The sequence below is a fragment of the Gouania willdenowi genome, chromosome 11 (genome assembly GCF_900634775.1).
Source record: "Gouania willdenowi chromosome 11, fGouWil2.1, whole genome shotgun sequence".
NCBI lineage: Eukaryota > Metazoa > Chordata > Actinopteri > Blenniiformes > Gobiesocidae > Gouania > Gouania willdenowi.
The window spans coordinates 4,904,104-4,927,801 of record NC_041054.1 but is presented as its reverse complement, the minus strand read 5'-3'; the positions used below and the strand labels follow the sequence as shown (position 1 = coordinate 4,927,801).

Here is a 23,698-nt window from a genome sequence, read left to right as displayed (position 1 = left end):
AAACCAAAGCAAAAGGATGGGAGGTGAGACAGAAATGCAGAGAACACTGGATTAATCCTGTTTATGCATCATTTCACTGTAACTACTTCAGACACCTCAGTGCCTTAATTTGGTCTCAAACCTCCTTAAATGGAACAAAAATTTGTACCTAAATAGAATAAATCAACTAAAGACACCATATATGATTCTAATTTTAATTCAAGGGCCACAGTGGACAGAGTTTTACTACTGTGTTTATGTTTAGTTCAACAGTATGGATATAAACTACATAGAGATTTTCCTTTCAAAGGCATTTTTCTTGATTATCCCCAACTTTTACCTCAGTGCTAAATCACACTACAGAAGTGGTTCCCAACATTTTTTGGATCGTGACCCTATTTTGATAAAGAATTTCCTGATAACCCTATAGTTTTTTTTTTCTAGAATGATTTTTTTGCTCATGTTATACTGTATTATGAATACAGAGTAGCCAAGATTAGTGAAAAGTTGTGCCAGCTCAGATATTTTTAACTGCAATTTTAAAATTATTATTATTATTATTATTATTATTTTTACTAACTAGATTTATATTTGACAAAATCAAATCAAACTATTTATATAGCACATTTCATGCACGAGGCAACACAATGGGCTTCAAAGTCAAAAACAAGTCATCAAAACAATCACTTGCAAATTAAAAATACAATATACAAATATACTAAGTGGAATGTTTTCATTTGAAAAAGTATATAATATACTGCAAAAATGTATTCCTAATCTGTAATTTTTTTTAAATTTTTTTTTTTTTTTTAAATCAATTACTAGAAATTTCAGGCAACCCCATTTAAATTCCAGGCGACCTCAAATGGGGTCCCGATCCCAAGGTTGAAAATTCAATACTGCACCTGTGCTATACTATCTTGCACACCCTGCGTGTCTTTACCCAGAGGATAAAACACAAAGACACTTGTAAACAAACCTTCATTCCAAGCATTGGATCCGACCCCACCCTGACAGAAATGAGACTAGTAAGTCATTACCAACAGTCGTATCAGTTTAATCAAACTTAACTTTATATATCTGAAAACTGTCTACTCAAATGTCATGAGAAGAAGAAACAATAAATGCAATTTAAATGTCTTGAAGACAAAAGCAAAACAAGTCTTTAGTCGAGTCTTGATAACAATAGGAAGGAAACCTAGAGCTGTAGCTTCCATTAGTCATCCACATCAGTGAGATTTCTGACTGGGTGTGTTGCTGTGAAGCCTTTTTTTTATTTTACTGATGGATTGATATGAATTACAGACTCCAGTTTGAGGCCCAGCCACTTTGTCTACAACAAATATGAGCGACTGGAAGCCCCGGGGCCAAAAGCAGCCCTCTGCCTAATGTTGTTTGGCCTTCAAAAATAAATGTAGAAAATGACTCCAGAAACACACCATAATTTACAGGAAAATTGACAAAAATATGCAAAAAAAAGAAAAAAAAGAAAAGAAAAAAATTACTCTTAAAACATGCAAAATTTAAGAAAAGAAAAACAAAAACAGCATAAATACCAAAAAAGAAACTGCATAAGTACACAAAAAACTAATTAAACCATTAAAAAAAAATTAAATATACAAAAAATGACAAATATACATGAAGACAGAAAAATACAGTATATATTTTTTTAAAATTAGAAAAAACATCACACTAATATCACTTTGTTCTTTCCTGTGTTAATGCTTTGATTGGTCATTATTTTAAACGCTGACAAGAATGTGGATAAAATGGCCCAGACATCAGGCAATCAATGACCACTTGTTCCAACCCAGGGTGTTAAGTCTGACACGTAGTGTGAAGGAAATACAATATTAGTGACATTACTCACTGCTGATAGTAATAGGTTGCTTTAGATCTTTTATCACCATTATCAATGGAGTCACCGAGTCAGGGTATGCTACTGAGATGAGATTACACACTGTGATGTTTCCAAAATGAATTCATATAAAATAAGTTTTTTAATTCATATAAAATAAGTTTGGCTCATTTTGACCGAGCAGTCTGAAGAGATTATGGAAGGAGATGTTCATTTGTAACCCAACATTTCCATTAATTCTAAAACTAGAGATGAAGTCACATCTAATCAAGGGTGGACTGGCCATCTGGTATACCGGTGGGCTGTTGACCCAAAGTGGGCCGGTCCGTTACACTACGGGGTTTTTTTTTGATCAGTGAGTACACGCAGACATAGCAACAGATGGTCAAAGATGGTCCAAAAGTACCAACAAAAAAAAAAAAAAAAGAGTGAAAAGTGACTAGGTGGTATGTAATGGTAAAGAGGAGCTTAAATGGGCAAAATATGGCAAACAATAGTCAAAAAAGGCAAAAATGTGGAACAAAAAGTATGGGGTAGGGGAAAAAGGAAACAAATGGTATTTATTGGGCAAATGTTAACTTAATTGAATGAAGTGGCCCTAAAAATTCAAGAAAGGACAAAAATGGATAAAAGTGTCAAAGAAAATAACAACAAAAAACAAAAAATATGAAAAAGGGATATTTATTGACAAAAGATAGCTCAAGTTTGAAAAAAAATGTCAAAAGGGGCAAAGTGGGACAAAAGGAAATAGGTAAAAAGGGGTTAAAAAGTTTCCCCCTCATAAGAATTAAAATTAGGACATAGAGCACATGTTGAGCATCACTGACTTAATAACTGTTTCATAATGTCTATCTGCTAATAATGTCGTGGGCTGGTCTGGACAGAAAATGCCAGGGCTGAATTCATGTCCCAGACCACCTGTGGATCTAATCCATGCATCTATCCTATGATTAATGTTGACTCTGCAATATGGCAAATTGGCGGGGGGCACTGGGTTCTCGGCTCCCTGGGGCTTTCTCGGGTGTGTATGTGGAGGACGGTGGCTGCCTCTTGACCTTGGATCTCTGGGACAATGTTGCACAAACATTGGTCATGGATGCACTGGCATGTTGTGGGATAAACTCGTACTGGGCTTAACCATAGACACGTTGATCCCAAATACCTGTTTTAGGTATTACCACTCAGTCCTTCCCTCTGTTCACGGCCACCATCATTATACTTCAGCTGGGTGCTGTGTCACCCACTTCAATTTCTCCACACTTGTCACCAGACTGGCTGAACTGATTACACAACAATACGCACAACTATAACATCACATCTCACTTTAAAACAGTCAACCTACCCTGACTCCCTCTTCCCTGTTCCTTTCCCCCTCACTTAGGTATAACACTGCCCTCTCTTTTTATATCTTCCCTTTAATTAAGTGTTTTACCCTTCCTTAGGGAGAACTGATGATGGTCACAATTATGTAATAAAATTAATCCATTTATTTAATTGCAATAACAAAACATACATTGCTGCTTAAAAAGACTGCACTTCTTGTAGTGTTGACCTTCAGCAGGATGTGCAGACAAAGTAAAAAAATAAAATAAATTAAGCGTTTTATGAGAGTCAACATCTGGCTGTTTACTAATGCATTTGCTCAGCAGGTGTCATCAGTCAGCTTTGACTACAGTGAGTGGCACAACCATGCTCTATGTGACAGACTGGCGCCCCCTACTGGAGCATATGACAAGGGCAATGGTGAATTTATCAGTTTTCCTGCCTCGTTCTAAAAAAAAAAAAAAAAACATTCCTAATGATGTTTGGTAAAGCAGACCATAACCATCATAAGTGAGTCCAATCAAACTGATTTGGTTTTGACGCCACAGTTTACCCTTGTATTTTTATACATGTATTGGATATGTCAAGATTAACTACAATATTGTTTATTTCGAACATTTTATTATTTTGCTATATTTTCCAGTTTACTCTCTTGCCTGGTTGTTGTTGTTTACTTATTGCTACACAATGTTGGAAAACTCTACAATCTTTTTTACTGTACTGTGTTGGCTGAAATAAATAAAAACTAAGTAAAAGAAAAAAATAAAGGTTTTTATGTATTGTGGAGAATGTAGAAACTTCAACAACAAGGAAACAAGAATAATTTCAGTAAAGGAGAAATACTTTTTTTTTTTTTTTTTTAAACTAACTTTTTCAGACCATAGTCAATTCCAGTTCATTTTGCCAGCGGGATTCAGATAAATGACAGTTTATGAGTATGTGAGGCAAAAACAATCTCACCCTTAAAACACGTTGCCCCCAAGAACATTCATGTTGGGACATGCCTATGATATGAGACTGTCATGAGAAAACCTATAGACCTGCTCCTCAATCTGAGTGAGAAACTGATATGTCTAATCCAGTTAGAACTGGAATAGCTACAACTGTGGTTGTACATAAATCAGCCATAATATTAGCTTAGGCGTGCTTAAGGCACCTGTAAGTAGAGAAAACAGCTTCACTGACCTTTGACCTGGGAGCGGTGGCGTAGAGAGACGCCCGTTTGATGTCAGGGGCGACGTCGACGCCCACATCTCCATCTATGGCTGCGTAACTTGGTTCAAGGGATCTGAGGAATGTAAGAATGACAAGAAGCGAATGTATAAAAAATAAATATTTAAGCAGTTCTTGACAAAATCTAGACTTAGTTTATACAAAACCACTTGATTATCCTAAGTCCCTCTTTTAAATACAGTTTATGAGACCTTTTTTTTTTTCAATGCTGTTTGAAATGTGGAGGAAACTGAAATATTTCAAGAAAGGAGTCAAGTATTCTTTATTGTTAAAACCATCACATGTAACAACATGAAGAACTGAAACCATACCCAGGTCCTGGATAAGCCCCCATTATAGAAATAATAATAGACTGAAGCATAAAATAAGGTAAATAACACTATATATAGAATAAAGATGATCCACACCCTCTTCCCTTCGTGGAGAGGGACTAGACTACATTCAGACAGCAGGTCTTGAAGCATAATTCAGATTTTTTGGAGAAAACTGTTTTGTTGTGTGTGTGCGCGTTTATATCGCACATTAAATCAATCAACTTCTATCAGTTTAAAGCATTTACTGAATGTGACCAACAATATTATTAATTCAATCATAAACTGGCTCATTTTTACTTGATAAAAATGTTTCAGCGCTCTCTCTCTCTCTCCGTGTGTGTGTGTGTGTGTGTGTGTGTGTGTGTGTGTGTGTGTGTGTGTGTCAGATACGTCAGCCTCTGTTTGATTGCATGCAACCATAAGTCTCTTCTGTTCATCTGAAAAGGGTGCCTACAGTTGGTATGTTGTAAAATTTATGCCCTGGATTGTTTGTACTCCTATTTGTGCGATCAGCAACGGAACACAATGACATTGTGTGGTTTTATATGAAAACAAAAGTGTTGCAATCGTGTCAATGCTAGTACAATGCAGTTCTCCGGTTGCTTTGCACTGACCTTGCACCCGCATGCACCTAATTTAGTATGCATACGTCACATGAAATGTGTCTATTCCTATACTATGCTGCTTGTTTTTTTTTTTTTCGAACTTTAAGATCATATTCGAGTTCGTTTAGCCAGGGGGATTCTTATAAATGTCTTGGAGGAGGAAAACCTTTTGAAGAAATCTGTTTGTTTTTTGTCAGTTTAAGGTATAAATTGAACATGACCAACAAGCACAAAAGAGCTCTTGAGGTAACATTTGACCACAGGCTCGCACTGTGTTTACATAAATAAATAAGGAGGTATACGTCTCGCGTGTGTGGTACCAATAATGTTTCTGTACAACCCAAGTTGGCGCCATAACACTAAATTGAAAGTAGATTAAAAAAAATTATTTTTGTTGTGGTCGAGTGTGAGCATATCAACTTCTACACATCCAAGATATACAGTACAAGCAACCTAGTTTATGTCATGCTTAGGTTTTCTGTATCAGAATTTTTTACTCATCACAATTACTTTGACGTTTTCAGTTTCTGCCTATCCTGATATTGTTGATTCTAAAATATACCCAGGTTTATTGTTCTCTAGAAACCTAATAAAATGGTCAGTTTTAACATTGTGGATAAACTTTTGACATGCTGGGATTTTTTTGTCAAAAGGCCAACATCTCCGGTAACCTGACTGCTCTTTATGAATAGAGCCTTTACGATGAGTGAAACTATGCTGCTTGGAAAAATAAAAGGCTGATTCACTGCTTCAGGAATGTACAATAAAAACAGCAATGCAGAAGAACGGCTCTGTGGTTCTTAGCGCCATGCTGCAGATAAACGTCAGTGTGAACTGCTGCAGACTAATTAGCTTAAAAGGATACGAAGATTAGTAGGGCTGCCAACGTTGGTCGTTTAGTCGACTAATTGGTCGATGGCGTTGTGATCGACCAAGACTTTCATTGGTCGACCAGCAATGGTATCAGTTTCAATACCGTAAAAAAAAAAATGCAATGCGCTTATATAGGTGATAAGGATTAAATATCAATATGATTTATTTAATGCCTAATTGAACATGATTCTATATCCAGCAACAGCTCTGTGTGAGTGCTTCAGTTGTCAGTGCGCAGTTCTCTGTCCTCAGAGCAGATCAGAGCAGGGTGGGAACGAATTAAGACAGGCTTGAAACAAGCATCCACTGTTAAATCAATCCTTTTTCTGCACAAAAACGTGAATTATCCTTAAATTTGATATGTGGATTATTAAAATAGATCCACTGCTGTCTCTGGCACTGCGGGCACACTGGGCACATGTTTGACGCACGTTTGTTTCCCTGTGCGCTGACTTGATGTTGACATTAACAGTTTATTATTAAAAGTAGGCTTACCACTAAAACAAACGTAAATATGTAATTTGTATGAGGAAAAAGTAGGTTTTAATTGTCGGTAACCTAATGTCTGTCGGACCCGTTAGGTTTCACTTTTGCTTTGTCGGGTTCTGGTCAAAGCTTGAATAAGGTTCATATCATAAATGGTCGTGTTTAAAAGCAAATCAGCACCACAAAATGCCAAAACAAAGCATTTGTCTCTCTTTTTCCTTCTCCTCGTCCTCTGTACCTAACGATTAGTTGTCATTATCCAAAAAGTAGCAAAGCACAGCAAGTTAGTCGATACAATTTCCTGTCTTTTAGGATGAGTGTGTGTACATTTTCATTTGACACAAGAACCAGTGCAGCATAGACCCAAAGGCAGCGTACGGTACATTATATAACAAGAGGAAACAGGAAAGCAGGGACAGCTTTGTTGATCGACCTATTTACAGCTGTAATGAACGTGAGCTGACAGAGTTCTCACTCTTCTTTACGATCGTCTGTGTGTGCAAACAGCCATCATAAGGTCTATGTTTGTATTGGACAGGAGGGGTCAAGTCAGGCAAGAAACCAACCCACTGCGAGACATTTGGACTCCTTTCAGTTGATGTCCAGTGATAAGGCCAGTCCTGTGCTGTCTTTTTCCCAAGATGATGCATGTTTACATGTCAACAGGGAACAATATCCCCAGACTCACAAAGCTCCCCACTGTGTGAACTTGCAACACAGCATTCAGAAGTAAAGAATGCGACCGTGTTTGGATGGAGCTCAACAGAAGCCACGGAGACGAAAGTGGCAAAAAAAATGTTAGTGTGTTTTTTTAAGAGAAAGAGGACACAGCATAAAGAACACCGAGCAAGAACTCAAGCTAGTTGACTAATGAGTTACATTTGCATCTGCATAGAGAACCTCAGAGACCCAGAGAACAGACACCATAGGTTTTGGTTATGCAAGCGAAGCAAAAACGATATTATTATCCCTTAAAACTGCAGTATGTAAGTTGTTTTTGGCACATTTGGTAAACCGATCCTTACTGACCTTTGTGCACATTGTAATTCTGTTCTGAGAAGACACACTGCTCCTTCTCTTGGCTCTGTATTCAAGCTTTAGAAATCCAGAAGCGTAATGTTCAGCCAATCAGAGGTCTTTTTACCAACTAAGTGAGAGCTGTTTTGGTAGTTACTATTGGCTGCTCAACTAAAGACGATGCGCGCTCACATTTTATCGGTAGTGAAAGTGCAATCGAAGGCGTTTCGGAAAGAAAAGTCCCTATCGTGACATTATACAACAAAACACACCTGCTCAGCAAGGACAATAAATGCAGAGTGATATGTGTTCTCAGTCACTAACATGTCAGAAAACTCTTAAACAACAAGAAACAGTCGTTAGATTTGTTGATAGTCACTTTTGAGGAAAAAAGTCGGTAGGAGGAGTTGGAAAGTCGCCAGATTTAGCGACAAAGTCACAGCAAACAGCTCTACAATCGTGCACGTTTACAAGGATGATGGTGGATTTCAAACAGGGAGGGGAGAGTGGTTGATTCCCTACAAGTCTCACGATTCTACATACTGCAGCTTTAACTTAAACCTAAATATCTGGCTGAAACTGACATTTGACATGACTTCATGTAGTTCTAGGCAACAACTTTAAAGACACAGCTTATTTCAATGTTTATTACTTCTCTGATTGACTGGATTAAGAATATTATTCATTTTTAGTTGTATGTTCTCATGAAGACATTTAAAAAAAAAAAAAACTCTTAGAAATCAGCTTAGGGTGTTGTCATGCTCCATGTTAAATAAAGGATCTAGGGATCTAAGCTTATAGCTCCTTCTTAGCTGTTACTGTTGAGCTATGCGCCATCAGACTTAGCACGTTATCGTTGCAATGAGTACCATAAATGCACTTTAATTGGGTGTTTTGAAGAACCAAGTGGTCCAGGCTCTGAAAAGGCACAAACATGGCTGTGTATTGAGTTGAAAACACAAGGAACAAATACAGGAAGCACTGCTACCTGAAGCTTAATTCCAAAAAGTTGTCAATAAATTTAAACCTGAATAAATGATTCAAAGTGACAAATTGTTTTTTAAGTGAAGATACATTAGGAGGGTTAGGGTTAGGACATTTTTGAGCATTTTGACTGATTTTAAAGACCAACAGAATATTTTCTCTATCTGAAATTTGACACCAGATTCTGAAAGATTGAAGCCTCTACTTTCATTGAAAAAAAAATTGTTTCTGGCTCGATTTATTCTTTCGTAGTCAGCCGTTGAATAGAGCAAGTTTTACACAAATCTTCAGTTTCAGAGCAAAAAGCTAAGAAAACAGCCTTTTTGTAAAAAAAAAAACCCTGTCAGTAACTTTAAAGCTATTTTTTGCTTTTGTGACAACTCTGAACATCTGAACATTGTTTCCTCATATAAAACATGAAAAAACAACACTGAAACAGGGCTTTTGATGGCAAAACTATTATTATTTTGCTATCTGGGGCAGAGTTTAATGTATTTCTTACTGTATTTTGGCGTTCCTCCAACTTTCTTTCCCGTCAGTCTGCACACACGTAACTTCCTCCTCCTCCCCGACATGCAGAATGTCACTGCGTTCCCCGTTTTTTTATGGTTTTATCTCACAATCGCCACATTATCCAATGAGTTCCACACATGCTTTGGTCGAGTATCCACTGTTGTGAGCTGCTGGGAATGTCAACCCTGTACGTAGCGCCATTTTCTGTCTCGTAAACGCCTTTCCTCCTCTCCCTCTGAGCTTTGTGGAGCATGGATGATCTCTCATCCAAAGGTGCTCAGCTACCTCCTACATGTCACCTATTATTTTGCTATCTGGCTCAGAGGCTGGGGGTATTTTGTACCCCCCACAAAGCTGTCCTTACATAGTGACAGCTTTAACAAATATGACAAAAAGTCACTCTTAAAAAGAGTTGCAGACTGCACCTTTAAGCAAAAATTTCTCTTTTTGCCAATAAACAACAAATCACTGTTCATGTCATACACATTTATTGAAATAAAAGTTTGATTAATTAGTTAGGTTTGATCAAAGATGGTATAAAATAGTCAAATTTAAATATTCATTACTGTTCTATAGTATCTATAGAGCTTCCTAAATTATATATATTTTAAGATCAAGTCTGATTAGCAGCTTTTGTGTGTCATTTTGAGTAGCAATGCAGCCACTTGATAGCTTTGCGCGTTCATTCTCCGCTATAAGCCCACATTTGGCAAGTCTAAAGCAGAATCGCTTGTGCCTAAGTTGACTTACCAAGCCCGTTTTCTTAAACACTCTACTGGTGTCAGAGCGTTTGCTTAGGGAGGAAAGTTTGCAAAAGCACTAGCAAATGACACATGCATAAGACATTCTCACTCCTGCTCATGTTTTCAGGTTTTGTTTTGACAAAGAAGGGGTTAAAAAAAAAAAAGCAATGAGTGTCAAAACTATGACAGCTGTTCCCAAAAGATGATGATAGCAAGGAGTGCCAGTAAAAACTTGAGAATTTTTGGTTTCCAACAAAACAAAATAAAGGTTCCACAGGGCGATATTTGGCTTGTTCAGTGCAGCCAGTGTAAACTGTCCTAAAAAAACTAATTTTTTTTTACAAAGTTTAGTGTTAATCAATGCAAAACCATGCAAGTGACTACTTGATAATACCTCTGCCAAAAGCCATGTTTGGCATGCATTATCAAGTCCTAAGAAGACTTGTTAAAAGTGCTTCACTGTTGTTTTCACATGGGTGCCACTCTCATCCAACAGGTGTTATTAACGGAAAAGGATGTAAGATGAGTTAATGTTTGACAGTAGCATTGTTCACAGCACCTGGCTATCACTACTTCATGATTAATAGGTGGCTGATATTGAGCTTACCTATCACAATCCTTTGTCTGCTCAGGTTTAAATAAACCACAGAAAGGCCCTTCAGATCAGCCCTTAGATAACAGCGGCTCTAATTACTGACTAAAAAAAACAAAAAGAGATTGCTTTGGTGACAACCGAAATGGTACGACTGTATGAAGTGTCCAACAAAGGAATATTTAAAAATCTCTATAGAAGGTAATGCCAAATCTTCAATATAATGTAAATAATTTAGATCAGACATGGACAACTGGCAGCCCAGGGGCCACATGCGGCCCTCAGTCAAATTTTTTGTGGCCCCAGAAGCTAATCACCAAAAATTGTCATTCAAGAAGTTTGAAGGAAGATAAAGCCCAACATAATACACAAAGTACACACAAGCACAAAGTACACAAAAACAAAAACTCCAAAAATACACAAAATGACTCATAAAACAAAATGACAAAAAAAGATACAACAACCACTTAAACAAAATGACTACAAAAACAACACATTACAGAATAGCTCCAAAGATACACACTGTAAACAAGATCACACAAAATGAAACAGAAAATTAAAAAAATACAGAAAGTGTCCCCCCAAAAAAAGACAGAGGCAGAAAATGACAAAAATACACAAAATTACACCAAGAAAATTAATATTAATGCTCTGATGATCATTATTCTAAATACTGACTAGAATGTTGATGTGGCCCTCGAATTAGATACAATCACATTTTTGTGGCCCCCGCTGGGATAGAGTTGGCCATCCCTGATTTAGAATCAAAGTCATCACTTTCATGCTTTTCTCTTATTCATAGATCATCAATAAGTTCAGGTCACAATAACAAAGAATAATAGAATGTATAAGATCTGGCCTACCGTTTATAAAAATAACCACACAGGCCATCTCATATATGGTAAATATCTTCCCAAGTAACAATTTTTAAATATTTGAGAGTTGGTCAACTTAATACTAATTATCTTGCACCTTTAGACATGATAATTAACTCCAAAATTACAAGTTAGTGGTGAAAGCATCACTCAGGGTGTGAATTTTACCATCACCTCTATCGTATATGTACCCAAAGGGCAGTGTTGCAGACAGCTACTGTATGTCATCAACTCCAAGAGTTTTGCAAGACTCACTTCTACATATAATCTAAGACAATGGACAAACAAACTGTTCATTTTGCACTTTTGCGGCTAGATTAAGTTCAAGTTTCTGAGAAATTATCTAATACATGGAACCCATCCCATTAATGCTTTTTTATTAGGTTTTAGCGCTTCATTATATGTCATCCAGTTCTTTACACGTTATTCCTAAGAAGACCATTTCAATTTTGATGTTGCACTTACCAGGAAAGCAAATATGTGACTTTAAAAATGCCAGTCGGCTCTCGTTTGGATGCCACTATCAGCCATGATAGTGGCCCCTAGTGGCACATGGGAGAATAGAGCCCCTAATGAATAAGACTGTTTAGACTGAAATTGTCCTTGAGAATGAAATCGCAACATTTGATCCATGACTCCAACACTTGACGTCACTGTTATGAAACAAGAGTTTTAGAAAACATTGAATAGCTATAATATTTGTAAAGTTAAATCCTCAGGGGGCGGTACCTTAAACTCATCCGTAAAGGTTACGGTGCATTCTAGGTGCATTAGATGCTGAAAATCCCAAACTTTAACAAGTACTAAACATTATGTGTGTATTACTGTGACAGGTCCATGTTTTAGCAGGCAGAGGGAATCGGGGAGGAGGTGATTCAGGGAGGGACTATGTGGGATTGGGTGAGTGATTAATCACACCTGCTTTATTTATTCTACAGAGCAAAAACAGCAACCCATCTGTGTCCTGAACTCTTAACCTGTGGATCTTTCTCACTACAACCACATGCTTGGTGAAATGATGCTTTAACTTCTACAGTATATACACAGCTGACAGGTTCAATTAAACCATGACTCATTGAACAACCATCACAAAGATGTCGCCAACCTATACCCTTAAACCCAATGTCAGAGTGCATGCGTTTCTTTGTCTCGCTGAAAGGTATTTTCTTGATCATGCAACAAGCATGTGGAACGGCAGGTTCTTTCTGAGTGCCTTCATCATTTATACACATTTCAACCCCGGGAGCATGACAGACCTTAGCAGATACCCAATGTGTGGGTGTGTTTTATTTGTTTAGAAAAAGGAACTCAAGTGATCCTTCTGTAATTTCATGCAGATATGTTCAAGTTTCAGAGCAAAGGGAGAATGAATTTGACTTTACCATCAACAACACAGAAGACACAGAATCAAAACAAACTAAATAACTTCAGCATTTAGCCGTGGACTTTAAAATCCTTGAATCATTTCCAAATCTGATCTCTAACCAACAATAATATTGTTCGTTCAACATTATAAACAAATTTAGCCTGTCTAGACCAGATAGGATACAAGACATTTATTTACAGTCAACTTTTAAAAATAGGCACATACTGTGTGAATATCACTCAAGGGTGCAAACAAACCTATCAGTGCATCCATAAAACTGAGTATATGGTACTCAAGGATTATTTAAAAAGCTATGCTCTGCACATGAAGAATAGAGGCCGTTTTTTTTATGATCACCTGTATGCTACTGCACTATATCCAACAAATAGCTTATCTTCAAAACCTTCAGCAGCACGACGGTTAAAGGAATTTAGCCCTTTAGCATCAGAGCAAGACAACACTGGGTTCATTTCCAAGGTTGAAAAGGTTGTTTTTTTGTCTCCTCGTAATAGCGTAGTTTTCCACAGGTGCTTCACATTCCCACAAAGAAAACACATGCATGCTAGTGATATTGGTCAGAGTTGGTCACTTGTAGACAGGCAGGTTCAGCAGCTCAGGATCAAGCCTACACAGTGTGGGTGGTCAGGTCAAGTCCTTGAGCGCTCCTAGCCTGCTTGTTTTAGATGCCTCCCTGCTCTAACACACCTGAACCTAATGACTGGGGGTAGACACACCACGACAAACTACAAGCATGTCACAAGTAATGTCACAGAAACATCACAGTTTTAAAAATGTCAGCGGACGCAACATTTGGATGCCACAATCAATGAACTTACTACCGATCCACGCATGACTTCCAGCAGAACAAGAAAGACACCTTCAAACGGGAAAGTCTACATTACCGTGGCAACCATCTACAGCCGTTAACCTAGGGCTGCTCAATTAATCAAAATGATATTATAATTATTACACCCAACGATTACAAAAATATCAAGAAAAAACGATTATTTAATGGTAAACTAACATTTGGCCACTACGGGCGCTAGATCGGTAACTTTCACGCAAGCACCCCTAGTGGCCACAAGCGCTGCAACACAGTCACAAAAATCAACAGTCAGTGAGTCGGGCCAGACTCCCTTGTCTTTTGATTGTGTATGCAGACAGTAGTTGACCTGTAACTTCAGGATGAGTATTGGCTCTCAGGGCTGGGCTCACGCCGCAGCTACAGTGGAGGCGCTCCGCCCTACTCCCTGGCCTTGCCGCAGTCGTTGGCTCAATTCGCCAAAGGTCGGCACGGTGGTCGAAGTCGGGGCGGACGGGCAACCCCGCACAAGCCGGTGTAAAAATACCGTCATATACCGTGAAACCGTTAGAATTTAGAAAAATACCATGATATATATTTTTGGTCGTACCGCCCAGCCCTACATTGATTTTTGGAATTAAAATTGAAGATCACAATTTTTGCTCACATAATGTGTAAAACACTTTTTTCATAGTTCAAGTTCACAACTGTAAACTGGACAAACCTAGTAAATGATTACAAAGACACTTTTTAAGGTTGAACACTTTTCTAAAAGAGACTGAGCTGCTTTAGTCAGAAAATGCCTTTGGAGATGATCATCCCTTTTATTTGTCCTCGGTATGAATAGAAATGTATCTTTATAAGCTTGTTGTAGGACATTGTTTATTGTCTTACGGTGAATGTAATCCATGCGCTGCACATTTTGCTCGTCTAACTGGTGCAGGCCAACTGGAGAGTACAAAGTGTCAGCTCATCATTTATTTTTCCAAACTGTGCAAACACAGACTGTCACTCAGTCTGAGCCACCGGAGCCTGAACAACACTGACGCATTGTCCTGGCAAGATCAGCTGCTGCCCCGCCTGTGTGTATCTTCACACTCACTGTCTCTTGAATGTTGCTTGTTGACTTCTTTGCAACCATTTCTCATCAACCATGTTTGGCTCACTGCAGCCATGAATTACCCAGGAGGAAGAGGAGGAAATATAGCGGTACTTATTTTTTACAGGGCAGTGCATATTAACGTAACAGCTCACCTGTAGAAAATGCCAGAGTTAGCCAAAAGGCTAGTTTTCATCTGTGGTCCCAGGCCAGAAGTACAAAGGGCTATATGCACAGTGAGAAGTGACGTATTTCCGGGTTAAAAAAAGATCGATGAAGTATTTCCTGTTATCGCTTTCGGACAGTCAAAACAATGGAGAAGTGAGACGTCACACTTTTGGAAGGTGTTTTTCAGTCTCATTTTATTCTGCCTGTTTGTGTGGTTGTGTCTCTACACAATCACATCCAAAAGAATGAAGTTTACCTTCCAAACAAGAGGAGCTAGCACATCAAGATACCACTGTTCCTAAGTGTACAGCTTCAGCTCGATGTAGCTCTGCTTTGAGTTTTTTTATGTTCCCACAAGAGGATGATCTGCAAAAAAAGTGGATCATCAACACCCGGAGAGATAAACCGTAACCCTTTTTGAATGGAATAATTACTCCCTTCACCCTCGTCCTGGTGTTTGGGAGCAAAGACAGCGACTAGACTTTCACTCTGAGGACCTCGAGGAAGAAATGGATGTACCATGTCCTGACCACGACTACTGTTCCGCTGCTGCGCCGGGTGCATTGGACTTAGCCCTCAGTGTTATAGAGGAGGTCCGGGCAGAGAACACTGCGCTCTGGAGACAGATGGAAGAGATGGCCCTCAGCAACAAGTTTGGCTTGGAACGGTTTGCTGCTTCAGATGAGAACATTAGGTTTTATACAAGGTAGGAAATGCTATCAAAACATAGCTGTAGCTATTAAAGTAGCATTAGCACATAGCTAAACATAAAACAAGAAGAGCAACTCTGAATAAATGGGAAAAACAGTAAGTCAGTGAAAGGCCAGTAGCTTATGCAAATGTAAAAGATGTTCGTGGCTATTTACTGCTGTTGTTGAGTTGCGTGAGATTAATATGAAAACTATAGTCATTTGTCATAATACAGTAGGGTTAGGAAATGGAAGCTCTTTCACGGTCTTCACTCAAACGCGGAAGTGAAGCGTGCATATAGCCCATAGGCACCCTGGAACATGGTTCCAACAGCTTCAGTCAAATTAAAGTCAAGACTTTTTATTGCCATTTGAAATTAAATTTAAGACCAACTTCACAATAAACACAATTGGGGGGGAAAATGCCACATCAATTACATAGGGTTAGGGTCAAATTTTTCCAAAAAACACACAAGATGAAGCTGGAAATCTATTAAACAACAAAAATACAAAACATTAAAAATAATTAAAAAATCTTCGTTTAACAGGGGGGAAATTTACATTTCCCCATGTTGTTGAAAGTTGCTACAAGCATGACGCGCATCTGCACAGAGTCCCGCTACAACCACGTACATCACTATTTTGTAGTTTGTTTTGCTGTCATGATTGCGCAATATCCGGTGAATTATATAATTACCAATTATTTTAAAATGTGAGACTAATTACAATCATAAAATCATATTTATTATGCATTAAAATTTAAGACTTGAGAAACATTGATTGAAGACAAGTTTTAAATTCATGAATTGAACGCCTTTTAGGACATTTTAAGGATCCGCAGGAACCCTGATTACCACTAGTTATGTTCAATATTAGCTTTTTGCAAATAGCAGAGAATTTCTGATACATTTCCACAGGAACTTAACCTTGGATACTTTCGGAATATCCAAAAATATGAATTTTTAATGGGATTTATTGGAATTAACTGTAAAGTAGAAGCATTTTAAATAACTGATATTTTAGATGATGCTAAAATACATTTTCCCGACTATATTTAACATCCTATTTCTGGAATTTTGAAACCCTAGTTGAAAAACTGAATTTCTCATATCTGTTTGGATATAATGGTTGATTTCAATAAAGAAATGCAATTAAAAGTTTCTAATTTTGAATACTACCAAATGTTTCAATGAAAATGTACTGTATTTTAAGGTTTCTTTACTAAACACAAGTCAGCAATTTTTCTTTTATTAAACAAACTAAACGGACAATGTTTTATTTATCTTATGCAAACCAGAGGAGAAAACCTAAGGCTGTTTCTAGGTTGTTGGGTTTTTTTTATTAACCTAAATGCTATTATTTTGAATACATGAATAAGCTTTACTAATGGCATCAACTTCATTTTGCTTCAAACAAACCTAACATTTATATTGTGAACTGATACATTAAAGTAAAACCCTGGTAAATGTAGTTTGTATTTATGTGGAACAAACAATAACTGTAACAAAACCTTTAGATTCTGGGGCCTGAATGTAATCCATTTAACAGCTTCTCGCCAAGATTTTCTTTTATTTACAAATATACCGGTAGATATGAACATTTTTCAGGTTTTGAGAACTGTATAGACTTGTGGCTCCAATATTTTGTGTGCCAAGGACCACTGAGTCTAAGTCAAGTAAAGGCGATGTGAGCGTAGGTTTAGGAGTTAAAAACGGATAAGATGTTTAGTTATTTTTATAACAACGCAGAAAAAAGGACAAATAGATTTTAAAACAATTCAAACAATTCTCTCAAGGCTTACCCCATGTTGCTCTTATAACATTGGTAAATTGGCTTGATATCACATTGTTAAAATGGCAGTCATGCCTTTAAAAATGGTTGGGAAATACAGGTGGAATAACCAAATAAATAAATTGCCAGTAAGTTAACAAGAATGGCCTTTGCTGAAACATGAGCAGTAAAAATAGAAAATGTTTTTTTTTTTTTCTTTGCACGGTCACACAAGTGCTTTATTAGTGTTTTAAAATTCATGATTTAAATTTTTCAGTAATTTTTTTTCTGAGATTTGAAGAAGAATAGTCCAAATTTTATTATTTTCTTAAAGTCACTTTTTTTTTTTTTTTTACAAATTTTTGATTTCCGAGAGTTTTCCATTCTTCAAAAAGGGGGTGTGTGCATCAGAAAATGTTTGGCAACCACTGGTCTAAAGCATTATGATGAAAATATTAAAGTATTGTAGCGTGGGACATGGACTAGTACTGGCCCGTGGACTTTTTGGTACCTAGCCTAAAATAAAAACACTTGCGCTCTTAAAGAGATACAGACCAATAAAAACTGGAGTTTTAAATGAAAATGCACACAAGACCACCAAAGAAGACATTATTAAACAGTAATTGGGTAGAAATATGCAAAACATAATCTAGCTAAAGGTTAATCCTATTAATAATCAATCGACACCATCACAATCCGCACGTTTAGATGCCACAGTGTGCATGTGTAGGAGATTAGTCATTTTAACTTTTAAACTGTGCGTCATATCAACTTGTGGATCAAATTTAGGGGCAGTCGAGTCTAGTATACAGGCTTTTTTTTACCCTCCAAAATAAAAGATTGTAGCTTACCACCACCGGTACGACTGATGTGAGCGACTGGTGTGAATGAATAATGGTTTCTGTTCAGGCTTTGAGTCTCATTGAAAAAAAGCACTTAATAAATCTAAGCCATTATTATCATCATAGCCGACTAATCAGATTAAACGTAATGCACGACGCCAAAACAGCATTGAATGGAGGTTATTTCAGCCTAAAAATTAATATTGTTCTTTTCATTCATTGGTGTTACCTAATTTATTTTATTTTTAATTTAACATTTTCACAAAAACTTCTACTTTATTCAGATGTTTTTTGTGGAAAATTTCATCTCATTCCTTTTTAAGTTTCTACATGAGAGGTTCACGATATACAAGGGAACCGTGGCAAGACTTATTATTCAAAATAAACATTTTTTAATTGTAATTGAGTATTTTATGTATGACGTACTTGTACGTAAGTACAATTTCAATCAAGTAGCAGTACTTCTGCTTGAGTAGGAAATATCAGTACTCTTTACACCTCTGTGTGTAAGTAATGTCAGTAAATACAGCTTATACGAAACCCAAAACTAAAACTAGTTTCACACATTCTGGTCTTGACAATTCAATTTTTTTTTAATTTGCACGAAATACAACTCATTCTGTAATATTATAAAACTATAGAAATTAACCAGTGTTGAGATTTGGGGGGGGGGGGGGGGGTTACATTATATAAATCAATGAAGTTACTTTAACCAGAAATAAAGTATGTGGGCCGTTTCCACATTACTGAGTATATAAATGACACATGAGCATGTTGACATTAGAAAATAAAAGATGCAATACGATAGAGCTACTTAGTATCCATTTCCTGGCTGTTTTAGTTATTTATTAGATTTGCACTAGTTCAGCAAACCAGGTAAGGAATAATATATGATAGGGCTGGGCAATGTGGACCAAAACCCATATTTCTATATTTTTCTTCAAAATGGCAATATATGATATTAATCTTTCTAACTCAATGAAGTCTGACCAAAAAGACAATGAATAATGCCACACAGGCATTTATGAAACAAACAGCTGCACAATATAGTCTACATTTGGACTTTTCCTCCTCTAAGGGACAGCACGTGTGAGTGAGTTCTGTAGTGTGGCTTGTTTAGGAGAAGGTCTGGGTTAGGACGCACTCAGAAATCCATCCAACTGTGCTTTTCATGCTGTTCTAAGAAGTAGAGAAAGCAGTGACTCCTAAAACGAGTATTTAAATACAAAATAAAAATATATTGTCTATAGGCAATATTGTAATTTTCTATTTCGCCAAAATACGCATCCACTCTCTAAATAATAAACACACACACTATAGACACCAGCATCACATCTAAGATATGGAAAATGAAATACTGTCTCTTTTCTGATATTTTATACGGATAACTTTTATACTGATGCACTTTTTATTACAACAGACTTTTACAACACCTTATGTTGTTTTTATGAGGATTGCAGGGGTGGACTGGCCATCTGGCATCCCAGACATTGTTCCCGTGGGCCAGTCCACTAAGTTTCTAGGTTTTTTTTTTATGAGTGAGTGGAGGCAGACATGGTACTAACCAGTGACCAAAAATGGTCCAAAAGTGGCAAAAAAAGAGTGAAAAATGACTAAAAATGGACCAAAAGCATTTTCGTCACTCTAAGTAGAGTCAAGAGTGGGCAAAAAAAATGGGCAGATAAAGAGGAACCAGGTGGTATGTAATGGCAAAGGGTAGCTTTAATGAGCAAAACACAATAGAGAAATTTCAATGCGCGTCATCAACCCGGAAGTCGCCATTTTGAAGATAAAGCAGCAGGTCTACAAACAGCACGCAGACAACAAAATCTCAAATTTCAAGACGAAATAGTGAACTCTTGCCGTGTTTTTGGCTGTACCAATCTGTCAAACAGTGAGACACATTTGGAGTTTTATAGATCGCTAAAAAAAAAATCATAAATCAGGGAAAATAATCTCACAGGTTATTAGAGGAAAGGAGGCGCTAGTGGCTAGCAAAGCTAAACCAGGATCTACGAGGCAAAAATGGACAACATCTGAATATTGCAACAACACATCATCAGTAGGGTAAAATCTAGGGGTGGGAACCTCTGGGTACCTCACAATACACAATGCAAAGCTCACGATAACGATTATCTCACGAAGTGGCGATACTGCGATTATCGATATATTGGTCAGAAATCAATCTGCGATAATCTATGACATAAGAAAAAAAAAAGATTAAGTGAAAATATATAATTTTTATTTTATATCTCTGAAAGATAATAAATTGAAAAGTGACCCATGAACAGTGACACTATTTTAGTGCAACATTTCTGTAAATAAGTGTCAACATAACAATGTAAACAATTAAGTATTTCCAATAGAGCTTTCTGTAAACAAAAATAGGGTCAGTGACACCATTATTGTGCAATATTCCAGTAAACAATGTATTGGTTCCTTCAACAAACAGTGACAACATTTCTGTGAAAACCTACCTGCACATTTTAGTGAAAAAGCAGAAAAGGTTTTGTTAAAATTGATACTTAGCGCGAGCATATCGATAATCGATTGTGCGAAAAAATATCGCGATATATTGCCGTATCGTAAGCTGCAGTGGTGAGTAGTGCGAAAAGGATGATGAAGTAAACATGTGATTATCTTTTCCAGTATTTACATTAAATACTGTGTGCGTAGATGTACATTTAAATTAAATAATATACGTGTATGTACATTCACAGTTAGAATTTAGTTCCAGGGTTATTTTACAGAAACAGGTCTGACACTCTTTGACTGTTTAGCATTCATTAGAGTGACAGCCTGGGAAAAACAAACTGTTTTTATGACCGATTGTTTTGGCGTTGATATGAATTATATTATTATCATCACACTAGGAAATAAGTTAAGAGCTGCTGCAAATAACGATTTACTTATCTGACAAGAAATGGGCCCAACAACTTCAGATGTTGTCCAGATTTTTGCCTCGTAGATCCTGGTTTAGCTTTGCTAGCCACTAGCGCCTCCTTTCCTCTGATAACCTGAGAGATTGTTCTCCCTGATTTGTTATGATTTTTGGCAATCTATAAAACTCCAAATGTGTCTCACTGTTTGACAGATTGGTACAGCCAAAAACACGGCAATAGCTCACTATTTCGTCTCGAAATTCGGGATTTTCTTGTCTGCGTGCCGCTTCTAAACCTGCTGCTTTATCTTCAAAATGGCGACTTTCGGGTTGATGATGCGATGGATGACGCGCCGTGAAAACCCTCTATAGTGAAAAGGTGCAAAAATGTGGGGAAAAAAAGAGGCAAAATGTAGGGAAAAGGGAAACAAGTGGTATTTATTGGGCAAAAAATAGCCAGACTGAAAAAAAAGTGTCAGAACTTATTTAAAAGGGGCAAAAAAAAAAATGGCCAAAGGAAATAAAGGGTTAAAAGTTTCCCCCCTTTAAGGATTTCTGGGGAAATAATATATAAAAGACATAAAGAGCCACATATTGAGCATTATTGACTTATTAACAGCTTCTACATGGTGTCGCTGATATTATAGTGGGCTGGTCTGGACAGAAAATACATGGGCTGTATTTTGTGAATGTGAATGTGAATTAGGTGAATGTGCAATTTAGTTGTACTTGTGCAATAAAAGGATATTCTATATTAGAAATATCAATATATATTGAATTTCGATATATTGCCCAGCACAAATAAATGACAAAGGTGCAAAGCCTTTTAAACTAAGTGTACCATAAAATGCACAACCTGAGCAAAGGTCACGAAGCATAAACCAGGCTCATAAATGGAGGTGATGCAGGCGATGCCTCCATGTTAGCACAGACACACAGACAGACAGAGACAGTGATGGGCATCGCCCCGGGCGTACCTCACCACCTGCTCGCTGCCGTTGGACGACTTGTCGTGTTTCGGCTTCGTCTTAAACTTGAAGAACTTAAACTTCTTCTTCTCCCCGTCCTGTTTGTCCTCGTCCTGTTTGTCCACGGGTACACTCAGGTTGGCCTCGGACCTGGAGAACAGGGACCGAAAAGACTTTTTGCTGGAGACCTTCTTCGCCATGTTTCGGTGCAGCGCTCGTGCTCTCAGCTGATCACACGCTCATTAACAGGCAGCTGATGGAAGGTGGAAGAAGGAGCGCGTGCACGGCGGGCACCTGATGACAGCTGACATCCGCCCACGCCAGGTGTGACCACGCCCCCCATTCACCGACACCCACGGACGGACTGTTTTACACTGCATTGAAAACAAGTTACAACCATTTATTTAATTTCACATATCAAAAACACTAAAGAAAAACTAGGAAAAGTTAAATAATAATAATAATAATAATAATAATAATAATAATAATAATAATAATAATAATAATAATAATAATTAATAAATAAATAATAATAAAATATAAGTCATACTTATGAGATACTAAGTCATAATTATCAGATACTAAGTCATAAATATGGGATGCCAAGTCATAATTATGAGATATCATCAAAGAGGCCCTAATGATCTTCAACGTGGAAAAAACAAGGAAAAGTAAAATAATAATAATAATAATAATAATAATAATAATAATAATAATAAAATCACAGTCATAAATATGACATACTAAGTCATAATTATGAGATGCCAAGTCATAATTATGAGATACCATCAAAGAGGTCTAAATGATCTTTAATGTGAAAAAAAACTAGGAAAAATAAAATAATAAGAAAAAACAGTCATAATTGTGAGATACTAAGTCATAATTATGAGATACCATCAAAGAGGTCTAAATGGTCTTCCATGTGAAAAAAACTAGGACCACTATCTCATGATTATGAGGTACTAAGTCATAATTATCAGATTCTAAGTAATAATTATGGGATATTAAGTCATATATATGATATACTATCAAAGAGGTCTAAATGGTCATCCATGTGGGAAAAAAACTAGGAAAAGTAAAATAATAATTAAAAAAAAAATCAAACTCATAAGTATGGTATACTACTAAGTCATAATTTTTAGATACTATCTCATGATTATGAGATACTAAGTCATAATTATGAGATACTATCTCATAGAGATACTCGATACTACTAAAAAAACATGCATATTTGTCACAAAATTCACCACTTTAAGTCACGACAGGCATTGTTAGGGCATTAAATAAAATAACATATCATTTTGAATATGTGTTTTATAATTCTAATAAATATAACAGGTCTTTACATCTCAATTGCAGAGGCAATGTGCGGTTTGTTTGTTTTTTTTTAAATGAGAAAGACCCATAGGATCGGATAAGATCATTTCAGGTATTTTCTAAACAAATTGTGGAAACTTCCATCAAAGTAATGATTAAGAGTTAGATAGTAAGTGTAAGTGTTATAGGCACTGTTGTTATTGACACTCTATTGAAACGTCAACACTACTACTCTGAAGTCATCAGTGCACAAACAGTGACATCATGTGGTTTACAACTGTTTTACATTTCTGTTAGAGATTTATTATTATGATGAAGCAACATCAGGCCAGTATGCACAAAACATAAAGATACAGTTCTACACCAAAAAAGTAATTCTTTGACATCATACAGCGTTTACG

The 23,698-nt window shown here is 36.9% G+C and overlaps 1 protein-coding gene across 2 annotated transcripts in view; it reads right to left on the bottom strand.

The window, feature by feature from the left end:
* The window catches only part of crybg2 (crystallin beta-gamma domain containing 2), a 58,639-nt gene extending 36,376 nt beyond the window's left edge, over window positions 1–22,263 (bottom strand). For both annotated transcript variants that reach the window (XM_028461037.1, XM_028461038.1), the window contains exons 1-2: window positions 21,990–22,263; window positions 4,346–4,448 (exon numbers count right to left, since the gene is read on the bottom strand). In XM_028461037.1, coding sequence (XP_028316838.1) covers window positions 4,346–4,448; window positions 21,990–22,180 — 294 coding nt within the window. In that variant the 5' untranslated portion in view covers window positions 22,181–22,263. The remainder of the gene's footprint in view (window positions 1–4,345; window positions 4,449–21,989) is intronic.
* Window positions 22,264–23,698: the final 1,435 nt, after the last annotated feature.